Source organism: Choloepus didactylus, chromosome 6 (assembly GCF_015220235.1).
Source record: "Choloepus didactylus isolate mChoDid1 chromosome 6, mChoDid1.pri, whole genome shotgun sequence".
Classification (NCBI taxonomy): domain Eukaryota; kingdom Metazoa; phylum Chordata; class Mammalia; order Pilosa; family Megalonychidae; genus Choloepus; species Choloepus didactylus.
The window spans coordinates 44,478,403-44,502,854 of record NC_051312.1 but is presented as its reverse complement, the minus strand read 5'-3'; the positions used below and the strand labels follow the sequence as shown (position 1 = coordinate 44,502,854).

Sequence of the window (24,452 nt, the reverse complement as noted above, 5' to 3'; positions counted from 1 at the left end):
CTGAATTACCTTCATTTCCACTGCCTTCTAGGTTCCACGGCTTTAGGTATTTTCTGGTTTGTTTGTGGTTTTTTTGTTTGTTTGTTTTTTCTTAAGGATGTGGGACTGCAACTCAATTTTCCTTCTCTAAGTAGTCATGTCAATGAAACCCAATATCATGATTGGAACAGTGGTTTCTCCATGTTTTAACTGACCATCTCCTTATGATTTCCATCTTTCCTCCAATCCTTTAATGGTCATGAAAAGATATTTTGGGGCCAGATAATCATAGAAATCAGTTCAGCCTACAGGGAAGGCATAGTGCTGATAATTGACAAAAGCAGGAGGGCCCCTGGAACAAAAAAGGAACATTTACTAATGTCTCTTAGTATCACTAAACATCTGGTAGGAAACAATGTTAGATTTCTAGTAGCCTTAATTTCCACTGTATGTGTAGGGATAGCCTGAAGTCATTCATACTTTCTTGGCAGAATATGAAAGGAATCCAGAATTAGGAGGGCCATCTGCCTCATTTCACAGCTTGCTACCCATAATGGGCAGAGACCTTCAGGTGGGCCCTTTTAGGTAAAATGGAAAACTCAGCAAGCATGCATTGGTTGTCAACAATGTAAAAAGCACAGCGGGAGGCATCAAAGGAGATGCAAATAAGCCTAAGAATGGTCTCTGCCATTGGAGGAACTTGTATCCCATTTTATATCACTGTTGACTTTTTTGTTCCAATGTTGGGTTTGGGGTTTGGTGAACGTCTCTCTCCTGGTTGTAATATTTATTTGGTGATGGACATGGCTCATGGGCGTGCTTTGTGGAGTGCTTGCACCTGTAACTCAGATGTCAGTGCCTTTCTTAGAAGAACACCAAAAAAAAGGAACTCAAAACAGTCGAAGTAATTTCAGATATGAGCAAAGGTTAACCTGAAATTTATATCTATCACTGAGGGCCCTGTTTGCTCAGGCAAGCATTTCCTCGGTAAAATGATGAGAATCCCCACCCACAGATAAGAAAAAACCTAGCAATAGAATGAAATGGTAACTTTAATTTAATGTTTTTTATAAATCAGTTAAGATATTCTGCATATAAATTTGATCTGAGTTACTTGAGCAAGTTATTCTGTATGAGGTCTTCCTCTCTTACGGCTATGGGAATATGACCTGCTGTCATACTATTCATCTTCATTACAGTGTTGCTTCCTGGCCCACAGGTGGGTGCTCTTGATTGTTGATAAAACACTTGGATTCAAGCATTCCTTTTCCCATGTTTCTATGTTCTCTTGTTTTCCCGAGTGTCTGGGAGCAGTGCTACATTTGGGACAGGATGGGCAAAGGATGGACAAAGTTTTGGGTCAGGCTTCACCTTGGTACTTCACTTTTGCTGGTTATACTGAAGGCAACACAGAATTCTTTTGTACATTTTTATCAATCAGAGAAGAATGGTGTGCACAAACTTTGCTCTTCCTTTTTACCTATCCATACTGGGGACTTCTACAACTCTATTAAAAGATAACAAAGGAATTGTTTCATGGCTCCAAATTAATGCTGGATTTATCCCTCATTGAAACAGAGCAGAGTCATTCTCAGAGCTTCTCTACAGCACATGGCGGCTTGGAAGAAGATAAAGACCATCCAACAGCAACTACTCCAACGTCTAGCAGTAAGGATTATAAAGCTCAGTTGGCTTCAGCTATTGAGAAAAATCAATAAATTATGCTTTGCAGTGTCATTGGTGGAGGTGTATCAGTTGGCTGCTGTTATGCTGTTACTTTTGATTAGAAGGTGTGTCTGGTGATGGTTCTCTGATTTTTTCTGCTTTGTAGACCTCTTGGAAGCCATTGTACATTAGGTACAAACTTTATTTCTTAATCTTAAAAGTCAGGTTTCTTAAACTCTTGAGTTAGTGACTTGGTTTAAAAATAATCAATTGCATGTGACTTACAATTGGTCTAAAAGTCTGAATTATATCACTATCCTCCTCACATTAACAATATTACTTTTCCCTTTGTCCTCTGGGCCAGAATTCCATGGTGTTGGTAACTAAAAAGCAGTGCCCTCTGGCAAAGGAAAGAATAACATGAATAAATTGGTAGCCTTGGGTCTTTAAAATAATGCATTTGCTATTCTGATTGCAAGCAACATAATTTTGGTTTTCAATCATTGGTGTATTTTCTGTGCTTCATCAAAAGTGGATCCAATTGAGAACGAGTACATGCTTATGTGGTACTGGTTTGGCTTACGGGTCACAGTTATAGTGACACAAATGTTACCTGAATTACCCAGGCAGGTGGCTATTAGGATCACCAAAATTTCTTCTGTTGAACCATGTCCAGGTGGTGTTGGTTGCAAAGTTTTGATTCTGTTCAACTCTGCAACAAGTTTCACTGTCTTTTTCTCCTTGTTCACGGATAACAAGAAGGAGAGCTTTGGCAGACACTGCACATACTGAAGATGAACACACAGTGGGGAGTGGTTTTACAAATGTGGGTTTACCATTTATTCCACCTCCACGCAGATAGGATTGATGGCAGAGGTGGAGGAAGAGGTGGAAATCTTTCTGAAGACTCAACTACTTCAGGTGAAGGTTATGTTCTGCATTCCCCAGACACAAAGGAAAACAGAACCCTCATCCCAGTGACCCCTGCTAAGACTGGGTCCCCTGGAGTTCCTGAAGTTAATGTTGTTGGAGATTCCAATTTTAATGTTGATCGTTCCTTATCAGGTAATTTGGCCATTTGTTATCTGTTTTTTTTCTCTACATGGAGAAACAACACATACTTTCATATTATAGGGGGGATTTTCTGTCTAGACTGCGATTAAACTAGTTTGTGATATGGGGATGGTCTTCAACACTAGTGCAAGTAAACTTGGAATGAGATATTTTAGAATAATGCCTCCACTTGCCAGGGGAGTTTCCACTTCTTTTTGTGCCTTGGTTGTTATGGTGGAATTTCTTTCTTGGTTTTGTTCTTGATCTTGTGATGTATCAAGTTGAGCCATATGAAATGGATATTTTTGTAGGTCAAAATAGTTAAATTTCATTTGGTTCAACTCATATATGCTGTCTTATTTAGTGAAGCTTTACCTAACCTTGTGAATAATCGCCACATTCTAATACTCTTCCTCTGAAATGAGGATCTTTTATTGGTGATGGATTGGTGAATTTAACTTCTGCTGAAGGGCTGGTGAATAAACCTCTGCTATGTACAATGCACTTTTAAAAGTTTTTGATTTAACCCCTTATTGATGAATAGGTACCATTTCTCTTATTGTAATGACAAAGAATGACTGAAGATGACTAAAGTTTGACATGTGGACCCAGAATGAGACTTTTTTCCCCCTCAAACAAGCAGTGCTCTCTACTTCTGCTTTTCTTCTTTCTCCATTTGCATTAAGAAACTAAAACTGAAGAAAATGGAACTGGGAAATGCACACTCTGACCAGGAAACTAAAAATTGATTCTCTCTTCTTTGTGCAGCTTTTCAAGTGCTTCTTACTACTCACCTACTAAGACATTTTAAAGATTAGTGACTTCAAATATGTATATGTATTTTGCAGTAGAAACCCATTTTTTCCAAACAAATAAAATAAACACAAGATATCTCATGAGAATGAATACATAAAATAGATAACAGTTGTGATGCTCTGACTCATGTGGAGACAGAAAACCCAGAATTCCACTCGCATGGCCTCGTTCCTCCGGGCTGCCCACCCCAGGGTCTCAGGGAAAAGTTTTTAAAATGCTGATTCTGACAATATTGGCATGATGAAGCCTCTTACACCTCTTAGTTTTTTTATTCAGCTTGAGTCTCCTCTCAATTAATAAAAATACCGATTACCACGTTTAGTATTCTTCTGGAATCTTAGAGCATTGCCTGATGTGTCTTGGCAAAAGAAGTCCTGTTGTGCAACTTAGTGAATTTAACTTGTTAAAAATTTTTATTCTAGTAGCAAATATACAACCTAAAATTTCCTCCTTTTAAACACATGTAAATATATAGTTCAGTGCTGTTATTTACATTCATAATGTGCTACCAAAACCACCATCCATTACCAAAACTTTTCATCATCCCAAATAGAAACTCTACATTTTAAGACTTAACTCCCTATTACCTACCCCCACTCCATCACCTGGTGACTTATATTCTAAATTCTAGCTCCATGAGTTTGCTTATTCTAATTATTTCATATCAGTGAGATCATACAGTATTTGTCCTTTTGTGCCTGGCTTATTTTGACAGAAATTTGATTACTGTGATTTTGTAATGTGTTTTAAGTTCAGGAAGAGTAAGTCCTTCAACTTTGTTCTTTTTCAAGATGGCTTTGTCTTCTATTTCTTTGTGATACAGTATAGGTAGTTTGCGTGTTTCGAGGAATTTCTCCATTTCATCTAGGTTATCTAATTTGTCATATCGTTGTTTGTAGTCTCCTCTTATAGTCCTTTTTATTTCAGTGGGGTCGGTACTAATGTCCTCCTTTTCATTTCTGATTTGAGTTATTTGTGCCCTCTATCTTTTTTCTTCATCAGTCTAACTAAAGGTTTGTCAAATTTATTGATTTTTTCAAAGAACCAACTTCTGATTTCTTTGATTTCTCTTTTGTTTTTTCATTCTCTATTTCAATTATCTCCACTACAGTCTTCATTATTTCCTTCATATGCTTCCTCTGGGTATAGTTTGTTCTTCTTTTTCTAGTTCTTCCAGTTTTTAGGTTAGGTCTCTGAATTGAAATCATTCTTCTTTTTTAATGTAAGCAATTAGAGCTAAATTTTTCTCAGCACTGCCTTTGCTGCCTCCTGTAAGTTTTGATATGTTGTATTTTCATTTTCAATCACCTCAGATATTCCCCCATTTCCCTTGTGATTTCCTCTTTAACACTGGTTGTTTAAGAGTACAATGTTTAATTTTCACTTATTTGTATGTTTCCATTTCTCTCTCTGTTATTGATTTTTAACTTCATTCCATTGTGGTAGGAGAAGATGCATTGCATGACTTCAATATTTTTTTAATTTATTGAGATTTGTTTTCCTTATATCCTTTAGTTCTTTCTCTGTATTTTCCTTCATCTCCTTGAGTATACCGAAGATAATTGTTAAAAATTTTTTAAAAATCTTTGTTCACTATGTCGATTTCTGGTCTCCTCTTCCTTTGGGTGTGCCATCATTTCCTGTTTCATTGTTTGTCTTATAACCTTTGTTTCACACTGTACATTATAATATTTTAAAATGTTAATTCTGGGGTTTATTCCCTGAGATGTCTGTTGCATGAGTTTGTAACTAGCTGGTGATATGACAGAGTATTCTTGAGTGTCAGGAACCAACACAACCAAGCAACTAAGCAAAACACCTCTCACCATCTTTGCAAATTGATTCTGTGTTGGCTGGTGATCTCAGTCAGAGTTCATCCCTCCTATCAGGAAGGTCAGCCCAAGGTGAATGCAAAGTGCAGGGTCCTGCCTGTTTCCTTCTGGACCTGTGTCTTGTCCTGGGCTTGTGCTTTAGGAGTTCCCCTGCTTACAGGAGTTTGAATGCCCCCTCTACCTCCCAGAAAACCAGTCTGCTCCCTGTCCTGGTTCTTCCACTGCAGAACTTAACACAGGTAAACCTTTGCCCCAGGCCACCTGCCTCAATTGTTTCTTACACTGCTTTCATCGTCTCCAGCTGCTTTTGCCTAGAGAGCAAATTCTAGGAGGTGGAAGGCATAGTTTTTCCCAGCCAGAAAAAGGCCAGGGACCCAAAAAGAGAGCTCCAGTGGCTCCAAACTGCCCTGGAGAGGGGGTGAGGGAGGGTGGAGCCACGAAGAGCACCAAGATCGTCTTCCACAGCAACCCAAAGCTCCACTTTCTTGACTCAGCCTCTGCCCAGGCAGTGCAAGCCTTCATCTTCCCTCTGCAGCTCTCTGAAAGTGGATGTCTTTAAGTCTCCTCCTCTTTCTTTGTTTGTGGCAGCTTAGAACAATGACCACCCTCAAGCTAGGCCCCAGAGATCCAAGGTAGCTGATCCAAAGAAGTGACCAGCCATCAGCCCACGGCCCATCCCCTCCAACTCCCCTTCTCCGGGTCTTGGAGAAATTGATTGTTTATGTCCCTCTCTGTCACTAGCAAGCTAGGCCAGGGGCCAGATCCACCACTGTCTGCCATGAAAATGGGGGGTGGGTGCCAGTAATAGCCATGCAGAGAGAGCAATATGTTGGTAGTTATGTAATTTACCAGCCTCTTCCTTCCACTCTTCCCTGGATTCTGTACAGTGTTCTCCTGGACTCTGGAGTTTCAAATAGTTGATTCAGGCTGTTTCTGGCTATTTAATAGCTGTTCTGGTGGAGGGATGGATTCTTTGAGCTTCCTGCTCTGCCATCTTCCCCCTCCTCCTCTGAATTTAAATTTTAAATGACGATTTTCAAGTTATAGTATCCTAGAAGGTTTCCATAGTTTAATTGTTATTAAATAAAATGCTTTCTACAAAATCAATATAACATAGGCTGAATCTTCTGACATTCTGCAGTGATACGGATAGATTTTCCATGGTTCTCCATGGAATAAATGATTAGTAAGTGATCTGATTCTTTCTCATCATTGATTTTTTTTCAGAACATTCCTATAAGGCTTGTTTCTGCCCATACAGTTTTCCCAGCCTTTATATTTAATGATAAGAACTAAAACATTTTGAATTGTGATGACAGTGGTGATGTGGTGACAAGTGATGCTTATGGGGTTGGTGATAGTGTTGGCATTTTAGCAAATCTTGTTTTCAGTTATTCTAACCATCAGCCAAGGAACAAACAAATCTGTCTCTTCAACACAGTTACTTGAGAGTTCAGATCACAAGTCCACATTCTCTAATCGAGGAAATGGTGGTGATTGGATTACTGTACAGTCCTTATAGATACCTTCATAATAGGTGACTATAGCCATTTTATGAAACCATTGTCCTGTGATTTTTTGTTTTGAAAATTCCAAGATAGTTTTTGGAAAATGTATGTAATGGGGATGAGGGTGTTGAAAGAGAAGGGAGGGAGTTTCCATGTGTTGAATCAAAGGTTTGACCCATGGATTCAGATTTTAGCAGTTTTTAAGCTGTCTCTATAACAAGTCCTCTGGTGATGGATGTTTGAGGAGATGGGGTCATATTAACTAACAGTGTTGAAAATACAGATTTAATTTTTGAAAACTCTTATTATTTGAAACTTATTCTAACACATGTATACATTATTCACATATGTATCATCTCTCTACTTCTTTTACACTTATTTTCAGAGTCTTCTCTAAATAAGTAGTTAACTTTTCTCTTTGAATTTGTGTATAATGCAACTGCAAGATCCTTGATTGCAGATCAAAACCTTTTATATTTCCTGCCTCAGAGAAATCTTTTTAAATATGTAAGTCCTAAACCACAGAGTACACCCATCTCAGTGATCACATTTCTCATAATCCAAAGCACGTAGTCATTGTTTCAAAGATGCAGTGTCTAGTTCCAACCCAACCTTTAAAGACAACATGATATTTTTGTTAGAACATTCATGGCCACAGTTCTTGGATTTCTACCAAAGCCACACTTCCTCTGGTCACCATTGATAGCCCCTGTCGCTCCAGTTTCCTTAATTTTGAATAAAACTGCAGCCCACTCATCGAGTGGATTAGGCAATGTGTAGAAATTAATATCACAGAATCACTCAAGGCTCCTTTGCCATCGTATCTTGGTTACCTTTAGAAAACTAAACTTTTGAGGGGCTGTATGAAAATATAAATATGATGAAACGTACATGGCCATGTAATTGGAAATACACAGTGCTAAACCTTCCCTGATTGCTTCTTACAGGAGACCAAGACTCATTTGTTGACCCCGATGGGAGGTCCCATACCACTCATGGATCCAAATCAGGTGGTGAGTTTGAGCTGCTTTGCTCATTTGCTCTTGTGATCATTGAGTCTGCTGATTATTAATGGAGTGTGAGTCTGTATCTCTATAAAAATGGTTCTCATATTTTTTTAGCATGCAACAGAACCACCAAGAGGGCTTATTAAATCACATTGCTGGGCCCCACTCTTAGAGTTTCTGACTCAGTAGGTCTAGGGTAGAATCAAAGCATTTGTATTCATAAGTTCCCTGGTAATGCTGATCCTGCTGAGTCAGGGACTACACTTTGAGAACCACTGCTCTGTAAAAAGTCTTCCATCTGAATGGATCAGAAAATTCAAGCAGGGTCTCAATTTAGCATCGCATATAGCAGAGTGACAAAGGACATGGGTTTTGGAGTAAGAATAGCTTCAGTTTGACTCCAGCTCTTCCACATATTAACAGGACAAGATGCTTAAAAACTCTGAGACTCATTTCCTAACCAATAAAATTGGGATAACAATTGTCAGAGGGCATTGTTTTAAAAGACTAAATGATAGAATACTTGTAAAGCATTTAGCCTCATCCCCAGCAGATGTTAATTATAGCTAGTACATTTTGAGAGCATATGGTGTGCCAGGGATTGTTTCAAACACTTCACATGTATTAAGTTGGACCTTATGAAACTGTCATATCTGTGGGTCAAGAAGAGTCAAATGTCAGCAGTTTCATTTGGGTCATAAAATATCAACTCAATTGATCATCCTACCTAACCTGCAACATTAGTAAGTACTATTACCATAAGTATATTACAGATGAGAAAACTACAGCTCTGAGAGGGTAAATGGTGGAGCTGACATGACCAGTGAGAGGTGGAGCCAGATTTGAAGCCCAGGGGTCTCATATTGCCTATGACAGGCATGGTCTAGAGAAAGCACCAAGTAATGACCACAGTTACTGCCAGGCATGAATTATCAAATGGATTCCTGTTTGCTGTGGTTCATGTTACACCTCTGGAAACATTATTACAGGCAGCAAAACTCTGACATGAGGCAGGTTTACTCATGACCTTTAAGGCTGGTAGAAAGAATCTGCTGCTGCTGGCTTACCATGTTCTCCCTGATCATTGCAAATCCAGGTGAACTCATGCAAACCAATAATTCCATACAAATTATTGCCCTCCCCATTCATGCATAAGTTGAGGCTGAGATTGCCTCCAAGTTTAAATGTTTGCACTTTTAAAGCAATTATGGAGGTGGACATTTACATGATGGCTTCAGTAATAACCATTTATGTGAGCCCAGAGAGGTAGGGCCCCCTTAGAAATGGTTCTGAAGTAAGAGATAGAAGTCTTACTGGAGACCTTGGGTAGAGCACCTAACCTTTCCCAACTTCAGTTTCCTTATTAGTAAAAAGGAGATAAGAACACCTGCCTTGGTCAACTCCTAGAGATCTTGGGAGGAACAAAAGATATCAGGAATGTGACAGTATTTTGGAAATGGTAGAGAGTTATTATGAAAAGTCATGTTCTCTAAAATCAAGGGACCTCAACAACTTCAAGTGTGTTCCTTAGACCAGTAACACAGATGTCACCTAGGAGCTTGTTGGAAATGCAGAACCTCTGGCTAGCCCCAAACCAAATGATTTGTCTGCACATTAAAGACTGAGAAGCACTGTCCTAGACTATTTTTCTCACAGCTGAAGCCAGTTGAATTATCTCTGTGCACAAGTCTCAGATTGGATCTCATCTCTCCAAGTGGAGAGTCAAGCACCTCTTTGTAGAACCTGCTTTCCCAGCCAGTCCCACCCTGGCTGGATTTACAGACTGTGTACTCTGGCTTTTGCTCCCAGTGAGAATCAGGTGGGTGGGAGCTGGTCTCTTTTGTTTAACTCCTGTGCATGCAGGTGTCTGTTGTTGAAATGGGAGGTTTCATCTTGTGCACACACCCAGATCTTTCCTTGCTGGGAGCACTTTTTTTTTTTTTTTTTTAATCCAAATGAAAAGATTATGATCCATTAATACCATCCATTTCAAATATCAAAGGCTGATGTGAGTCCAGAAAAGACCAGTGAGAGTGAGAGTGATTGTGCCTCTTAGGAGGATTTTAAGACCAAATATCTCCAATTTAAATGGCCAGTATTCCATAACTTGTACAGGTGAAAATGGCCAATGACCAAGTGTTCTGGGGGGAGCAGAGAGGGAAAGTGCCTTGGACTCCTTCTGATGTTTGAGAAGTAAAAGGCCGTTGTCAAAAGGGGATGGGGTATGTAGAAATGGCCAAACATCTGGTAAGAATTTGTTTTGCCCATTTTGAGTTTAATAAAAGCATCAAATCACATGAAGGAGACCCCTGCTCCAAATAGCCATTATAATCAATATGCTGTGTGCTGTCTGAAGTTTGACTCTGAGGAAAGCCCTTCATTTGAGACTTGACATCTTCCTCCGTTTATTAGCCAAGCAAACTTCCCTGGGTTTTTGTTTTGTTTTGTTTTCTCCCCTTGGAGGCCTTTAGGCTTCTGCAGTGGGTTCCCACTTGGGAGAAAAAAATTTCCCGTTTTAGTGAGAAATTTTCAAATTTTGTTTTGAAGCAGTGGAGGAAGCATTAAAAAATGAAGCTTTAATGTAAGGTAGTCTCTTCATAAGATATATTAGGAGTTTCTTTTAAAATATGATGCCTTTCTCATTTTGATGATTCTCCTCTTCAGACTTGTGGATTCTCTTCCTTCCAGTTTGAGGCTTTTTCAAAAACTTTTTATTTAGAAATAATTTTAAACTTATAGGACAGCTGCAGAAATAATACAAAATTCATACAGAGAATTCCAACATACCCCCCCCACCCAGATACCAGATTCAAGTTTTTGTTTGTTTGTTTCCTTATTTTGTTTTTTTATCCATAAAAAATATTCATTCTTCTAAGAACAAGATATGCTTCACCAATATATTAGCAGGGGCTCAAATAGGGTGATTTTTCATAGACAGAAAAGAGCTGTTGCCCCTTGATGTTTATATTTGCTTCTATGAAGACATTGGATGTGAGTTTTAGATATGCTTTGGCCTCCTGAAGCATATAAATCTCCCAGAGATCTTTTTAAACCAAAGATTCTAATTTGGTAGGTCTGAGATGAGGCCTGAGATTCTGAATTCCTAGCAAACTCCCAAGTGATGTCTAGGTGGTGGTCCATGGGCCACACTTTGAGAAGTAAGGCCCTAAAGAAGAAATAGAAAATAACTACACACAGCTACCATTTTTGTGTACTTCCTTGAATATCTGTAAAATTAGGAAGTGGAGTTTGTTATTATCCCCATTATATGAGTGAGAAAACAGACTTGAGAGGGCACCTTTCTCAGCACACGGGGCTAACGGGAGGCAGAGGGAGAATTTGAATCCAGGGCTGTCCACCATCCAGAGCCCAAGGCCTTAAACACTGTACAGCATTGCCACTGGCAATGCTCATGTCCCTTGATGAGAAAACATTTCCAAACCTCAGCCTTACGCAAACCAAACTTCTGAGGGCAGATATCTTTTGTGCAACATTTCATAAACATCCAGGGTTTGAATCTCTAAGGAGCTCTGCAGTGATGTAGAAGTGGGGGGTTGGCCTATGGGCTCCTCTTTAAGGAACTCGGGGTTATGCATTTCCAACTTTGAGTGAGAGATGTTGTTGTTTTTTTCCCCTTAGGTCATTCAAGTGGGAGTCAAGAAGGTGAGGCTAACACAACATCCGGTCCTGTCAGGAAACCCCAAATTCCAGGTGAGTTTTGAGCTGTGAAGCAGAAAAAGATACTGAAAACAGGCCTGTCTGAACATCCCAGAAAGAAATAAGGAGACTACATTCTCCTGACTGTCCAGCCCTCAGGATGGATTGTTTCTCTTTGCAAGTTAAAGGATGAATGAAAGACCTTTAACCTCTTGGTAGGAAGACATGGAAGACTCTCTTGTTTCCCCTGGGTCCCCTGGAGTGGCCAAACTCCTATTTAGACCTGTCCCTGCCATGTCCCAAAGAACTGCCACGTTAGTTACTAAAGCTTCCTTCCCAAATGAGTGATTACCCGGAAGATTCCATGTCATACCACAACCTTCCCATCCCTTTATTTCTGGGATCAGGAATGGAGAGCGTAACTTTTCTCTCATATTATAGATAGTGAGGAGGTATAAGGGCTGTTTTGTGTGGGGTGGAGTGAAAACATCCTTCTGGTCCCCAAACTAATTTTTCTTGGAGCCACTGTCTTTACTGAATCTGGTAAAAGAAACTTCAGAAAGTGTTACGTATGCAGTAAGAGGGCTCAGATACTTGAGTCTCCTGAGTGTCAAGATTTAAGGCATTTGATGCAAATTCTTTATTTGGCTTTTGTTCAAAATTGAGCATTTGTGAAGGGGGATTACGGAAAGAAGGAAGGTTTTCCTAGGGCTGTAAATTACTCTTTCAACTCTACCATCTTTGGAGGTCTCACAATACCTCCCTTAAGGAAGGGGAAGAATGTGGTGCATGCCTGCCCCCCTTGCCTCAGCTTGCCTGAGCACACCTGAAGGCACAGCCTGAGAGAGGGAGTGGGCCGCAGGGAGGTGAGCGAAGGCAGGGAGGGAAGCAGTTTGCTATAATCAGGCAGCAGGGTTCTTCTCGGTGTTAGTGAGCTTGAGGTAGAGGCTGGAAACCAGGGGGAAAAAACAGAAATGGTACCCTCCTGTTGGCCTTCCTTCCCCTCCGGCTCCACATCCCTCCCCAAGCTCACCTGACCAGGTAGAGGTGAGATAAAGGCAGTACCGAGAAGGAAATTGGTGGAAAACCAAGATTCCCAAAGAGAAGTGTAAAATGAATGACTTTCCCTTTTCTCCTTTTTCCTCAAGGCTTAGCTCATCGAACAAATGTACAAGCCACGTTTCAACTGAATTTACTTGGGATCGGGGTATCATATGTTAATCCTTTTAGGCCTGGTTTTAAAACATGTATATAACATTTTATTAGTCCATAAGTAATACTTGGTCATTGAAGAAGTTTTAGAAACTACAGAAAGGATGGAAATACAAATCATTTATTATCTCACCATTCAGAAACACCGTGGCTACAATTTTGATGTGTGTTCTTCCTGCCATTTTCAATGCAGTTTATATACAAACATTTAATTATACTATACGTGCAGTTTAGTAAACTAATATTCCCTATGGGTTGGGCACAGCTTTCCATGTTTCAACAGGTCATTCTGTACTTTTATGGAAATGTGTTTTTCCTGGAGGGACTTTGAAAATCCTGACTGATGATAAAAGCCTAAAATGAGAGGCCTGTTGGACAAGCAGCTTTAGCAAAATTACTCTTCAAGCATTATCTGCCTATCGGCTGGGCCTTTGGGTCAGACATCTATGGTTTTTGTTTGGATCAGATCAACATATAAAGTGCTTTATTATTATTATTTTTTTACAAAGTGTATTTCCAAAGCTCACAAATCTTTTGGTTCACTCACACCAGAATGGCTGATCATCTTGGCATCCCTCCTTGCCCTGGCTTTGATTCTCGCAGTGTGCATCGCTGTCAACAGTCGAAGAAGGTAAGGGATTGCTCCTTGGGAGCTTTAACTTTGAAAGGGCATCATTTAAACCTGGGCTCTACGTGCTTGCTGCTCTGAGGTCCCTGGAACCAGCAGTCTCAGCATCCCGGGGAACTTATGAGAAATGCAGAATCTCGGGTCCCACCCCAGAACTCTACATTTTAACAAGATCCCAGGGATTTGTGTGCACGGGACAGTTTGAGAAGCCCTGCTCTGGTGTGCTCTTTAGAGAAAGGTGACACTTGTCATAATTTAGACTACCACTTATAAGTGGTTCAATCTTCTGTTCTTAATTTTTTCAGGGTTCTAATGAAAGTTATAAAATATCTCACCAGAAAGGTGATAAAAGTATATACTCATTTGTTGATTCATTAAAAAAAATATTTATTGAGTGCATTCATGATAAGCAAAAGGTTGTATAAAGATTCAAGTGTTCCTAAGTGTTCCTAGTCCCCTTTGGTCATCTGAGGTCCGTGGAACCTTTTAGAACCCTTATGTAAGGCAGACATTAAGTTTTGGTTTTGCGTGTTGCTTGTTGCTTGTGTTTTTGTTTTGTTTTGTTTTGTTTTTTGTTTTTTGTTTTTTTTTTGTAATGACACTCTCTTCTGTTTTCTGGAAGCTATTGAAAGCATTCAGGTTTCAGGCTTTGGTCTAGGAAGTGCTCCCTGATAGTGGAGTCTATGAAACAATGATGAGGACTGGTAGGAGGTTTAGAATTTTTTTCCTTAGGAAAGTGAATAAAGATAACCATCTTTCTAGAACTGGCCAGTAGGCTGTTTTCACATCCTCAAAGATCCTTCTTTCTTTTGGAAGTTATTTACATGATACCTGTATACCTGATTGAGCCTGATACGGCTCCAGAAATAACACTACCTAAAAAAAAAAAAAAAGTGAAGTGAAGGAAAACAATGATTCTAGCAATAAAGAAAATGAACTTTCACAGGGCAACTCTAACAGTGTAAGTGTAAATTTCCTACTCAAGATGCTTTAAAGATCCAATATTTTTCTCTGAGCATGCACCTCGGAATATCTAACCTTTTGTAAATGTCCCTTAAAGTTGCTTTTTATAACATAAAATGATCTTATTTCCTAGCAAGGCTACCTTTATTGTATTTTAGATCATCTAATTAGCCAGAAAATGCCCCTCAGTTTTAGAGAAGATCTGGCATTTTGGAAAGTTACAGAATCTTTTTGGTCGGCTTTTGGAAAGCAGCAAACAGCTAATTCCAATGGCAATTCTAATTATCTGAGAAAATTAAATAATGCCATTTTGTACTGGTACAAGTTAATAAAACTGGTACAAGTTAATTAAAGTCAAATGGCTGTATTCCCTATCTATACCTTTGAGGACATAATTACAAAAATTAGTCATGAGAGCTGATTGTATAAGCAACAAAAACTAGAAAAAAGTCTTCAGGGCTCCTGACTCAATGGAAAGAGATTTTTTTTAGCTGAACTTAAATACTAAGGGAGCCCATACAAAGAGTCTTTATACTTCCCTCGGCCTCCTTGTTTTCCCTGGGATTGCTTTTGCCTAATTAAATATGAATTTCCTATTGTGTGAAATCAGTCCTTTTGTTCCTGGCCCCAGAATGCACCCCTTCTGCTCACATACACAGTTCCATAAGCTTTGCAGATGTTGCCATAGAAACGTTGGCCCTGGATGCTCTCGAGGTGGGGGGACCCAGCTCTCCCCGAGAGCAGCTGGGACTCATACGGTTGGGGGGGGGCAGTCAGCAGGCACATTGCTCCCCATCAGGGCAACAGCAGAGAAGAGGCCCCTGCTTCCTTCCCCTCCTCCTGAGACCGGCAGTCGCCCTGGCAACAGGCAAAGGGAGACACCCAGGATCCGGCACAGAGAGTGTCTCACTGAGAAAGTAGTTCTTAGGCACTGTGAATTACTATGTTCTGATTAGATGATTGAAAACAGATTTGCCATGCAGCTCGAGGGTGGTTAACGGTTGCACAGGCCCTGAAATGTTCACTTTGTTTCTAAAGCTGCCAGCCCATTTCTAAGCCTCTTAAAAGGCCAGAGCCTTTCTGCTTGAGTGCTACATTTAAGTGAGAGACAGAATCCTATTTTCATCAAAGAAAGTTCAGTTGAAAGTAAGGTCCTCAGCAGGCATTCATTTATTCAGCAAATATCTTTTGAGTGATTCTTATGACCATCAGCACCGGTCACGAGGAAGAGAAGATAAAAACAAAAAGGGTCCCATCCCTTTCCTATGAGAATCTTGAGTTTTGGCAGCAGTTTGGCCTGTTGAATTTGAGTCAGCGAACATTTATTGATGACCTACCGTATGCCAAGCACTGTTATATGAATTATGGCTAAACGATGAAAGTGGAAAAGCGTTAGTCGCTCAAGTTGATATACAAGGATTGGCCAAGGGCTTCAGTGAAAAAGTCATCAGCCACTCGCATCATCTTAAAGATCCTGATTTAGACAGGTCTTAGCTTTTCCCACCCCTGCTATAACCCACATCATCTTTCCTTGCTGTTCACTTTCATGTAACTAGAGTCCTTGAATTACAGCTTTTCAATGGAAACCATACTTTATTCACTCTCTCTAAGAGCAAACAATTGTTATAGGAGCCAGTTGGGTTGGTAGGTAGTAGGTGAGGACCAAGAGAAAAAGTTAAACCTTTCCCTTAAATAATTTATCTGAATTGTTAAAATTTGAAGATTCTAGCAGAGGACTGATAAGGAATATTTCTATGTGAGCATGCAGAAAAGGCCTTCACCAGCTTTTACTCTCATCTTTTCTGCAAATCCCGGCAGGCAGTCATCCACTCTCTGCTTGCTTGGTAGGTCCCTTCTTATAAAGCTCCAGGATTTAGAAATTTCTTCCATCTCTTACGCCACAGTCTAGCTTGCTGTGACTTCTTCTCTCTCAAACTAGTTCTGTCTTCTAGAACAGCACTGTCCTATAGAACCTTCTGGGAAGATGAAATGACCTACATCTGCACTGTGAAATACGATAACCACCAGCCTCCCGTGGCTACTGAGCACCTGAAATGCAGCTAGCACGACTGAGGAACTGAAATTTTAATTTCATTTAATTTTAATTAGTTTAAATTCAAATCACCGCATGTGGCTAGTGGCTACTGTACTGGACAGCACAGCTCTAAAACCATGCAAAATAACTCTTGAAATATCTTGAAGGACTCTTGGGTAAAAGCGATACGAGACCAGATGTCAGGCTATCCCCTAACTCTCTTGAAATAAATTCCTCCCTGTTCTGGTTTCTAAACCCCACCCAGCCTACCCACCATCTCCTGGCAAGGAGCCAGCATGGCTCCTTCCGTGTTGTGTGGCTGCTCTGTGCTCACCTAATGCCTAGCACTGAAAGGAAAGGGGGATATAAAGGCAACGTGGAGCTGGGCAAAGACCTCTGATGTTGAAGTTTGGAAAATCTGAGTTAGTAGCTCTGGCCACTTACTTGTGGGTGGCTTTGGACAATATACCTGAACCTCTCTGGCCTCAGTGATTCAAATAATGAAGCAGTTGGGCTGGGTGCTCTCTACTGTCCCTTCAGCTCTAATAGTCCTCTTTTAATTCCTATGACTAAGAAGACTGAAAAAATCAGAGCTTGAATCTTAAAAGTACTTATTAAACTTCCAGAGCACTAAACTTTGGGCTGAGTTATTTATGAAATAATCCTGCCCTCCTTAAACAACTGGGACACATAATAGAAATGCATAAAGCCAAAGGGAAAGGGGGCAAGACAAAGCTCAAGCACAACATTCCTTTGTTATATGCGTAGAAAGTAAACACACTTGCAAAGTCAGCTTCCTTCAGATTCAGAACATTTATGCCTGCCCCCTCCATGCACAGACTTTTTATAGTGCTTATAAATCACTTTCCTGCATTATCTCATTCAACTTCTCCACCACCCATTAGGTAGGGAAATAGGAATTACTTTAATAAGACACTGTTCCTCCGAAAGATACAGGATACTAACTGAGAATTTGAAATAAAGCAGCAGTCTACCTTTGGATCATCTTCATAGTAATATAATGAGGTAGGTGGAGGTAGCCAGAAGAAACAAACAAACCCCATTCCATATGGCTCTCATTGCATTAACAATTACAGCCAGCACTTCCTGAGCACTCACTGTGTACTAGACACTGTTCTCAGTGCTTGAGATACCTTTATCTCATTAAATCTTCAAAACCGCCCTGTGACAAAGGCACTACTATCATCTTCATTTTCATGCTCGGGAATTGAAGCACAGAGTAGTTAAGTTATCTGGTTTGGTAAAATTGGGATTCAAACGTGGACAGCCTAATTCTCAAGCCAACCTCCTGACTGCCACTAAGTCATGATGCAATAAGAAAACAGATTTACGTGGACCCAGGGCTGACGGTTCATCCATGTGTGTTTCACCTTACCCAGCAGATTCTTGTCATTTCTCAAGGAGGTCAACCGTGGTCTCTTTTAGGTGGGCGGTGGCAGTGGGGACGTGACCTGGCCCAGGTCAGCTAGACTAAGCACTGTGTCCTTGGTGATGTTGCCTTCTCTGACTCTCCTTCTCTTTCAGTCAAGTGAGAAGGCTGGAATGTTCTGTATGTCTGATTGGATCCCTTGTTGAACCTGGGAGGCATGATGATGGTTAGCACAGTACTGGGTCCTTAATAATCCTTGGAATGAACTAACCTGTAACCACCAAGAGTCTATTTAGAGGGGGAAGACCCAGCACAAACTAATAACACAAAAGCAGATCCGTTATGCTCCAAAATGATTGAATATTTTACTTTTCATTTGCTTTAATGATATGTTTCCTTTTGGTGAAATTGTGTCAAATTTCCAACCCAAAACGTATTAAGCCAGGCTTAATTAGAGGTTTCAGTCTCAATAGTGATAATGATGGTGAGAATGTTTGCTTTTCTTCCTTGATGTTTTCCAAACTGGCAGCCTCACCAGCTCCCCTGTTGATGAGGTTTGGAGGGGATGTCCGGTTGCTTCCTTTCTTCTTCTTATTGCCTAAGACTCTAGATGTTTGGGTTCGCCACCCTTTACACTCCTCGTGACCATGCTCTGAGGTAACTTTAGTTTCATCCTTCTCCTGTCTTGTACAGAGAGGAAAAGCAAAGAACAAATGTGGGTGCAGAAGTAACAAGCAAAACTCATTTCATATGTCTCTCGTTACATTAACAATTACAGCCAGCATCACTTGAACATTTACTCTGTTCTAGATAGTGTTCTAAATGCTTGTCCAGGTCTTCATTTTCTCACCCCCACATCATCTGTAACAGCAACAAAGTAATGACAATAATAGACTCATTTATTAAGTGCCAGGCTCTGTCTCAAGGGCATTCCACCATCATGTGAAGTGATGCTCTTCAGAGCTTTACCTCACGGATAAGAAAGGCTCAGAAAGGTTAAGTGAATTGCCCCAGTTCACACATAGGCAAAGTATGCAGTCAAGACTCAAAACCAGCCCTTCCGAGCTCCCGCTCTTGACCATGTGGCCTGCTGTGTGGACTCCATCTGCACTCCCAGCCCCCATGGATCTGCTCCACGATTAAGCAAACTGTCCCCCACTCCTCTTCAAGCATCGTGCCACAGGACACAGGATATACCTCCCATTGAGGAGGTATAATTTCTCTTTCCCCAAACAAGAGATTAAAGTTTATGGCCTTGGCAGTCCTAGAGGAAATGGCCCATGATCATGAACAATAGGGGCTTTGTCTCCACAGCTCCAAATATCCAGTGGCAAAGCGAGCAGTTCTGACCTCGACCTCACACTGTTTCCAAATCTCCAGATGGTTGGCAGCACCGATAGAGCCAGGTGGAGCTCAAGCCTTTGTCATAAAGGCTTGATTTGAATATTGACTCTGTCACTCTTACTGGCTGTGTGACTTCAAGCAAGTAATTACACCTCTCTGGGCCTCCGTTTCCCCTGCTGTATGATGGGGGAGACTAGCTGCTTTGCAAGATTATTGTAAAAATTACATGAAATTTATGTAAAACGTCTGGCATTCAAGAAGTGTCCAGCCAATGTTTGTCCATTTCCCCCTCTGATAATTTTGAGGTTCTGCACTGCAACTTTGCTTCTAAGCATAATCTGGCTCCTATATGTGTAGCTGTGATCATGTTACAGGAAAAAAGGAAGCATTGTATCAGGCTGGGTGGGGTGAGGCAATGCTATGACAGTACCAGCGACAAGAGCAAGTTCACAAGAGCAAGTTCATGCTTTTCCATAGAAGCCCTTCTTCCGCATTTGAATCTTAAGTAACTTTACTGAGAAATCTTAAAGTAACAGTCAACAATATGTCTTATGTAGTTAAACCTCCTGTATCCAGGGTGATATGGGAGTTAACCAACATTAGGGAAAAATCAATATGCTCTTACCCTTCTTAAGAAATGTTGTTTCGTTCTTCTCAGTTACATTCAAGTAACAAACTAGACAAAGTCAACAAAGCGTTGACTGAGAGAGGAAGTAATGGGACTTTCTTAAATACACAAATCAGAATGATTCACACTCATCACGTTGATGATTTACATCCTCTGCAGAAACTGCTAAAGCACCTGTAAACAGTCATGCATTTCCATTACCTAGTAAGGTGGAAAGAGAATTAGAACTTGGGAGTCAGAAGGACCAGGGTTTCAATCCTGACTTTTATGATTTGCTGAGTGACCTGGGGCAAGTTACTGAATTTTCTTGAGCCCTTGTGTTTCCCCGCATGTAATAAGGGGATAATAATAGTACCTGCTTCCCAGGCGTGTGATCATTAATTCTCAAACTTGAATATGCATCAGAATCCCCTCATCCCCTTCCCGACCTGGGCCTGTTTAAACAAAGATGCTGGATCCCACTCCTAGAGTTTCCTGATTCACCAAGCCTGGTGTGGGGCCAAGAATTTGCATTTCTAGCAAGTTCCCAGGTGATGCTTTGCTGCTGGTCCGGGGACCTTACTTGGAAAAGTGCTGATTAAGAGTCAGTAAAGAGAAATAGAGAAAGTACTGAGCACAGAGCTTGGCACACAGTGAGTCCAAAATAAACCACAGTGATGATGACAACGATGACAATGACAACGGTGGTTGTGTGCTTGCACCCTTTTCTCATATGGCTTTACTTCTTATTAGGTGTGGACAGAAGAAAAAGCTGGTGATTAACAACGGCAATGGAGCTGTGGAGGACAGAAAGCCCAGTGGACTCAACGGAGAAGCAAGCAAGTCTCAGGAAATGGTGCATTTGGTGAACAAGGAGTCGTCAGAGACCCCAGACCAGTTTATGACAGCCGACGAGACACGGAACCTGCAGAATGTGGACATGAAGATTGGGGTGTAATACCTACACCATTATCTTGGAAAGAAACGACAGTCGGAGACACCACCATTATAGGGAGCTGGGACTGACACTTAACACATGCGATGTGCTACTGATTGTTTTATTTGGGATCTTTTTTTTAGCATAAAATTTTCTATGCCTTTTTGTTTTTTGTGTTATTTTTTACAAGTCAGGTCCAATTTATAAAAAGAGCATTGCTTTCTGAAATGAGGGCCCTATTAATAATCAGCATGAATTTGACCGTTCCAGTTCCCACCTAGAGGCCTCTCCCCCACTGAGGTGTGCTAGGGGTGGCTTCTAACAAAAGTCACAAATACACCTGCCTGATCCCCAACTTTCTCCCCATCCCACCTTCTGAGTAGCAGCCACTTGCCAAGGACATTCCCCAGGGCTAAGAGGATTGGTCCCTGGGGCGAAATTTGAATGGGTCCATATTGCCCCTCCACCAGCCCAATCCCCGGGACTTGCTTTCCCGTGGAGTAGGGGATTGGGGTGTACTGGCTACACATCCTCTTCTACAGACCCCTTGGACGTTTTCCAGATGCTTCCAGGAGACACCCAAAGGGTGACGCTATTTATCTGTAGTAAGCTATTTATCTATGTTTTTGAAATATTAAACCCTGGAGGTCCTTTAACCAGTATGATTTTTTTTAAAAAATTACTTTGTCAGAGGCATAAAAGGGCTTAAACTGATCCATAATAAACATCTGTACTTCTGCCTCTTTAACTCTTTGTGCTTTGATTCTTCATTTTCTAAACCAGCAAGGTCTGGGTCCCCACAGCCAATCAGAGATGTGGCTCTCAGATCCCCTAACTGCACCCCCACATCCCCCACCCCTCAAGTGCGCTCAGCCAAATCTTGTAGAAGATCAAGGAAGACAGTACTATTTCATTTCTGAGGTTGTCCCAAAGCTCTCTCTCCTGTCCTAGAACCAGAGTTGTGGGAGGAAGCATTTCCATGTTTTAATAGCCACTTCTTCTCTCCCTCGAAGGGATTTGTAAAGTCACATTAAATTTGCATGACCTACCATTTGTGGGGTTTCATTTCATAGATGCTGACCTTAAAAGTGATGTCCAAAATATAATATGAAAGTGCCTTTTGATGACTTGTAATAAAAGGAGAAGCCAATGGAAATAAAAGAGAATGTGGTCAGTGGCCAATTGATGGACGCATGTCCACATTGGCAGAGGTGGGGTTGGGGCAGTGTGGACGCTGTGCAAGTATTTTATGGTTGCATTTATTTATACTTTAACAAGCCAGATGTCTCCATTCTTCCTGATGCAGTTGCTACTTGGGATAAGTTCAATTCCTGGGGAATCCCTCAAAAGGTTACAGGGCTTCACACAACTGGAGTCATATCACCAGCCAGGCAGATTTATGACTAAACTAGTGAATAATGACCCTATCCCTTGACCTCATATTTCCCCCGACTGGGCTTGTGGTCTTTAAACAGCCAGGAGGTCCCATTGGTCCTTGAACTTCCAAAGGCTACTTGCAGGAGAAGAGATTGATAAAGTTAATGTTCCTTTAAAACTGGACCTCCCTCCTCAGACCGCCATAAAAAGTCACCTACTGCCTAAACAGTTAGGCTTAGTTGGCAATGCTTCTCAGACTGAAAGGAGGAATAAGAGGAGGAGAAAAGGTTTCACATAAGGTAGGGCAAAGCTAAGAATTGATTCTGAAGGATATAATTTAAAGGAGAGTTGGCCCCTTTCTGCACTCATTCCCAACCTCTGCCCTCCCTTATTCCCCTACCCCTCTGACCATAGCCTTGAGTAACTCCTGCTCTTCTACGAACATCACTGGCCAGTTCTATAACCAGCTTTCTTAAAAGGAAAGAGACATCAAGCCACTCTGATGCCTGTGTTGAGTTACTGCCACTAGTGTTAAAATGCCCCCTGCTTTCTGAGGGTGTTCCTGGGTCTGCTGCAGACACAGACAGGCTCATTCCGGCTCTCTCTGGGTACAGCCATCTGCTCTGGGGCCAGGTTCAGGAAGGCTGCACCTGCACCAGGCTGTACCTGGCTCCCAGATTCTCTCTGGGGCTATGGATAGCCATACAAGTCTCACAGTGAGGAGTGTTTTTCCACCCCTTCTAGAATTCTCCAAATAAGAGGTGGAGATAGGAGACTATCTTCGATTTTATTTTGAAATTGAATATGATCTGATATTGTTGTAGTCACTCGGGTATACCTCGGTGTTCCCCTGAAAGGGAGAGCTGTTCACTTCTTTGCAATATACCTGCAATATTGCCTGTAGTTCATGGAATAGAATATGTTTTCATCCATTTGACATAGTGGCATGACTATGGAAGGACAGCTTGACTACATGTAGGCTATTTCTACCTGTGACTTGCCAGGTGAGCTGGGCTAAGCCATTAAATTGCACCCCCTGTTTGTAAAAGTTAGCAGCCAGAATTTAATTATTTTGCAAAGTAATCTGACAGCTTAAGATATAAATTTTCCTGCAATGTGTCTTCTGCGGGCTTCCCTTAAATTAGTACTGGGTGAAAAATCAAATTGGGCAAAAGACACCTTCATATCCATATTTTGTAGGTTCTAGCTTGGCAGAATGGATTTCTCCAGCACAGCCTTTTAAAAAGTTTTATATCAAGAACCATGAAAACAAAAATTGTTTCCGTTTCCAAGTTTTATTCAATATTGGTACAGCCTCTCTGGAAGAGTAAAATGTACTTAAAAACAGGAACAGTATGTTCCATTCATCTTTATGTTGTAAGTATGTCTTTTGATAAATCACCTGTGTGTAATTTTCAAAGAATAGCTTACTGTTCATGCATGTACGATGACCATTGTTTCTTTGATTTTTCAGAGCACACTCTTCCTCTGATTTTTGTATATTTATTGATGGACCAACAGTAACGAGAAAAGCATGATATGTGTATTGCTCAGTTGAAAGCACTTATTGAAAAATATTAAAAGGCTAATAATAAAAGTGTAATGGACTCAAGAGTTTCTAATTTAAGAAGGATGGGAAGATGAGAGGGGCAGAGCTGTGATTATCTGGCTGTCTGAGTGATTTAAAAACATGAATCAAAGGTTTTTGAGGTGGCTGAAGACTTACGTTCATCTTATTTTTTCTAAAAAGAAAAAAATTACATGGGATTCCATCACTGGAGAGTCTTCTTTTGGAGCAAATTTGATTTTGCATGGGAGGTTTGTGGTAAGAGATTTATGATCCACATTTCTCAAACTAAATGAGATACTGTGAAGTGTTAGTTCTTTAAAAACCAAGAACTATTCCTGGATTTCCAGTTCCCCCATGTAGGCCCTCTAGAAAGACAGTAAAAAGAAACTCTAAAAAGGGGTAAATCACTGGATCAAAGAGAACGAAAGGAGCAAAAACGTTTTGAAGCTGGAAAGTGATGGTTAATTAGTAACTGAGCAAATTTAGAAAAGCTAAATCCCAAGCCAGCCAGTGGGAGGAGTTGTAAAGCAGCCAGATTTCTGTGACAGACCCTCTCCCCTCCCAAGGGCTCGGGAATTGGCAACATCAGCTACCTCTAGAAGTGGGGAAAAAGGTAAGGCAACATTTAGGGGGATAGGTTGAAAGTCTATATAAGAAGCAGCTAGATTCTCTTCCCTACTCTGTTTAGCTGGGTGACTGTCCTTTCCCAAGTGTGGCAAAGGACTGGAAGTTTATTCTCTGGAAAGGGCAAAACAGACACTCTGGTTGGGGGGCCACAGGGATATACAGTTGACAGTAGAAATACTATACTGAACAAGTGACATCTTACCAAAGAATGTTGCCACCCCCTAGCCTTTTCCTCAAACCCGACT

The 24,452-nt window shown here is 40.9% G+C and overlaps 1 protein-coding gene across 20 annotated transcripts in view; it reads left to right on the top strand.

The window, feature by feature from the left end:
- CD44 (CD44 molecule (Indian blood group)) overlaps window positions 1-23,613 on the top strand; it is a 91,662-nt gene extending 68,049 nt beyond the window's left edge. For 14 of the 20 annotated variants that reach the window (XM_037838855.1, XM_037838854.1, XM_037838853.1 and 11 more), the window contains 6 exons: window positions 1,558-1,647; window positions 2,503-2,709; window positions 7,801-7,866; window positions 11,500-11,571; window positions 13,282-13,360; window positions 20,450-23,613. In XM_037838855.1, coding sequence (XP_037694783.1) covers window positions 1,558-1,647; window positions 2,503-2,709; window positions 7,801-7,866; window positions 11,500-11,571; window positions 13,282-13,360; window positions 20,450-20,654 — 719 coding nt within the window. In that variant the 3' untranslated portion in view covers window positions 20,655-23,613. The remainder of the gene's footprint in view (window positions 1-1,557; window positions 1,648-2,502; window positions 2,710-7,800; window positions 7,867-11,499; window positions 11,572-13,281; window positions 13,361-20,449) is intronic. The other 6 variants (XM_037838859.1, XM_037838872.1, XM_037838870.1 and 3 more) reach the window with 3 other exon arrangements.
- The last annotated feature ends 839 nt before the right edge of the window (window positions 23,614-24,452 follow it).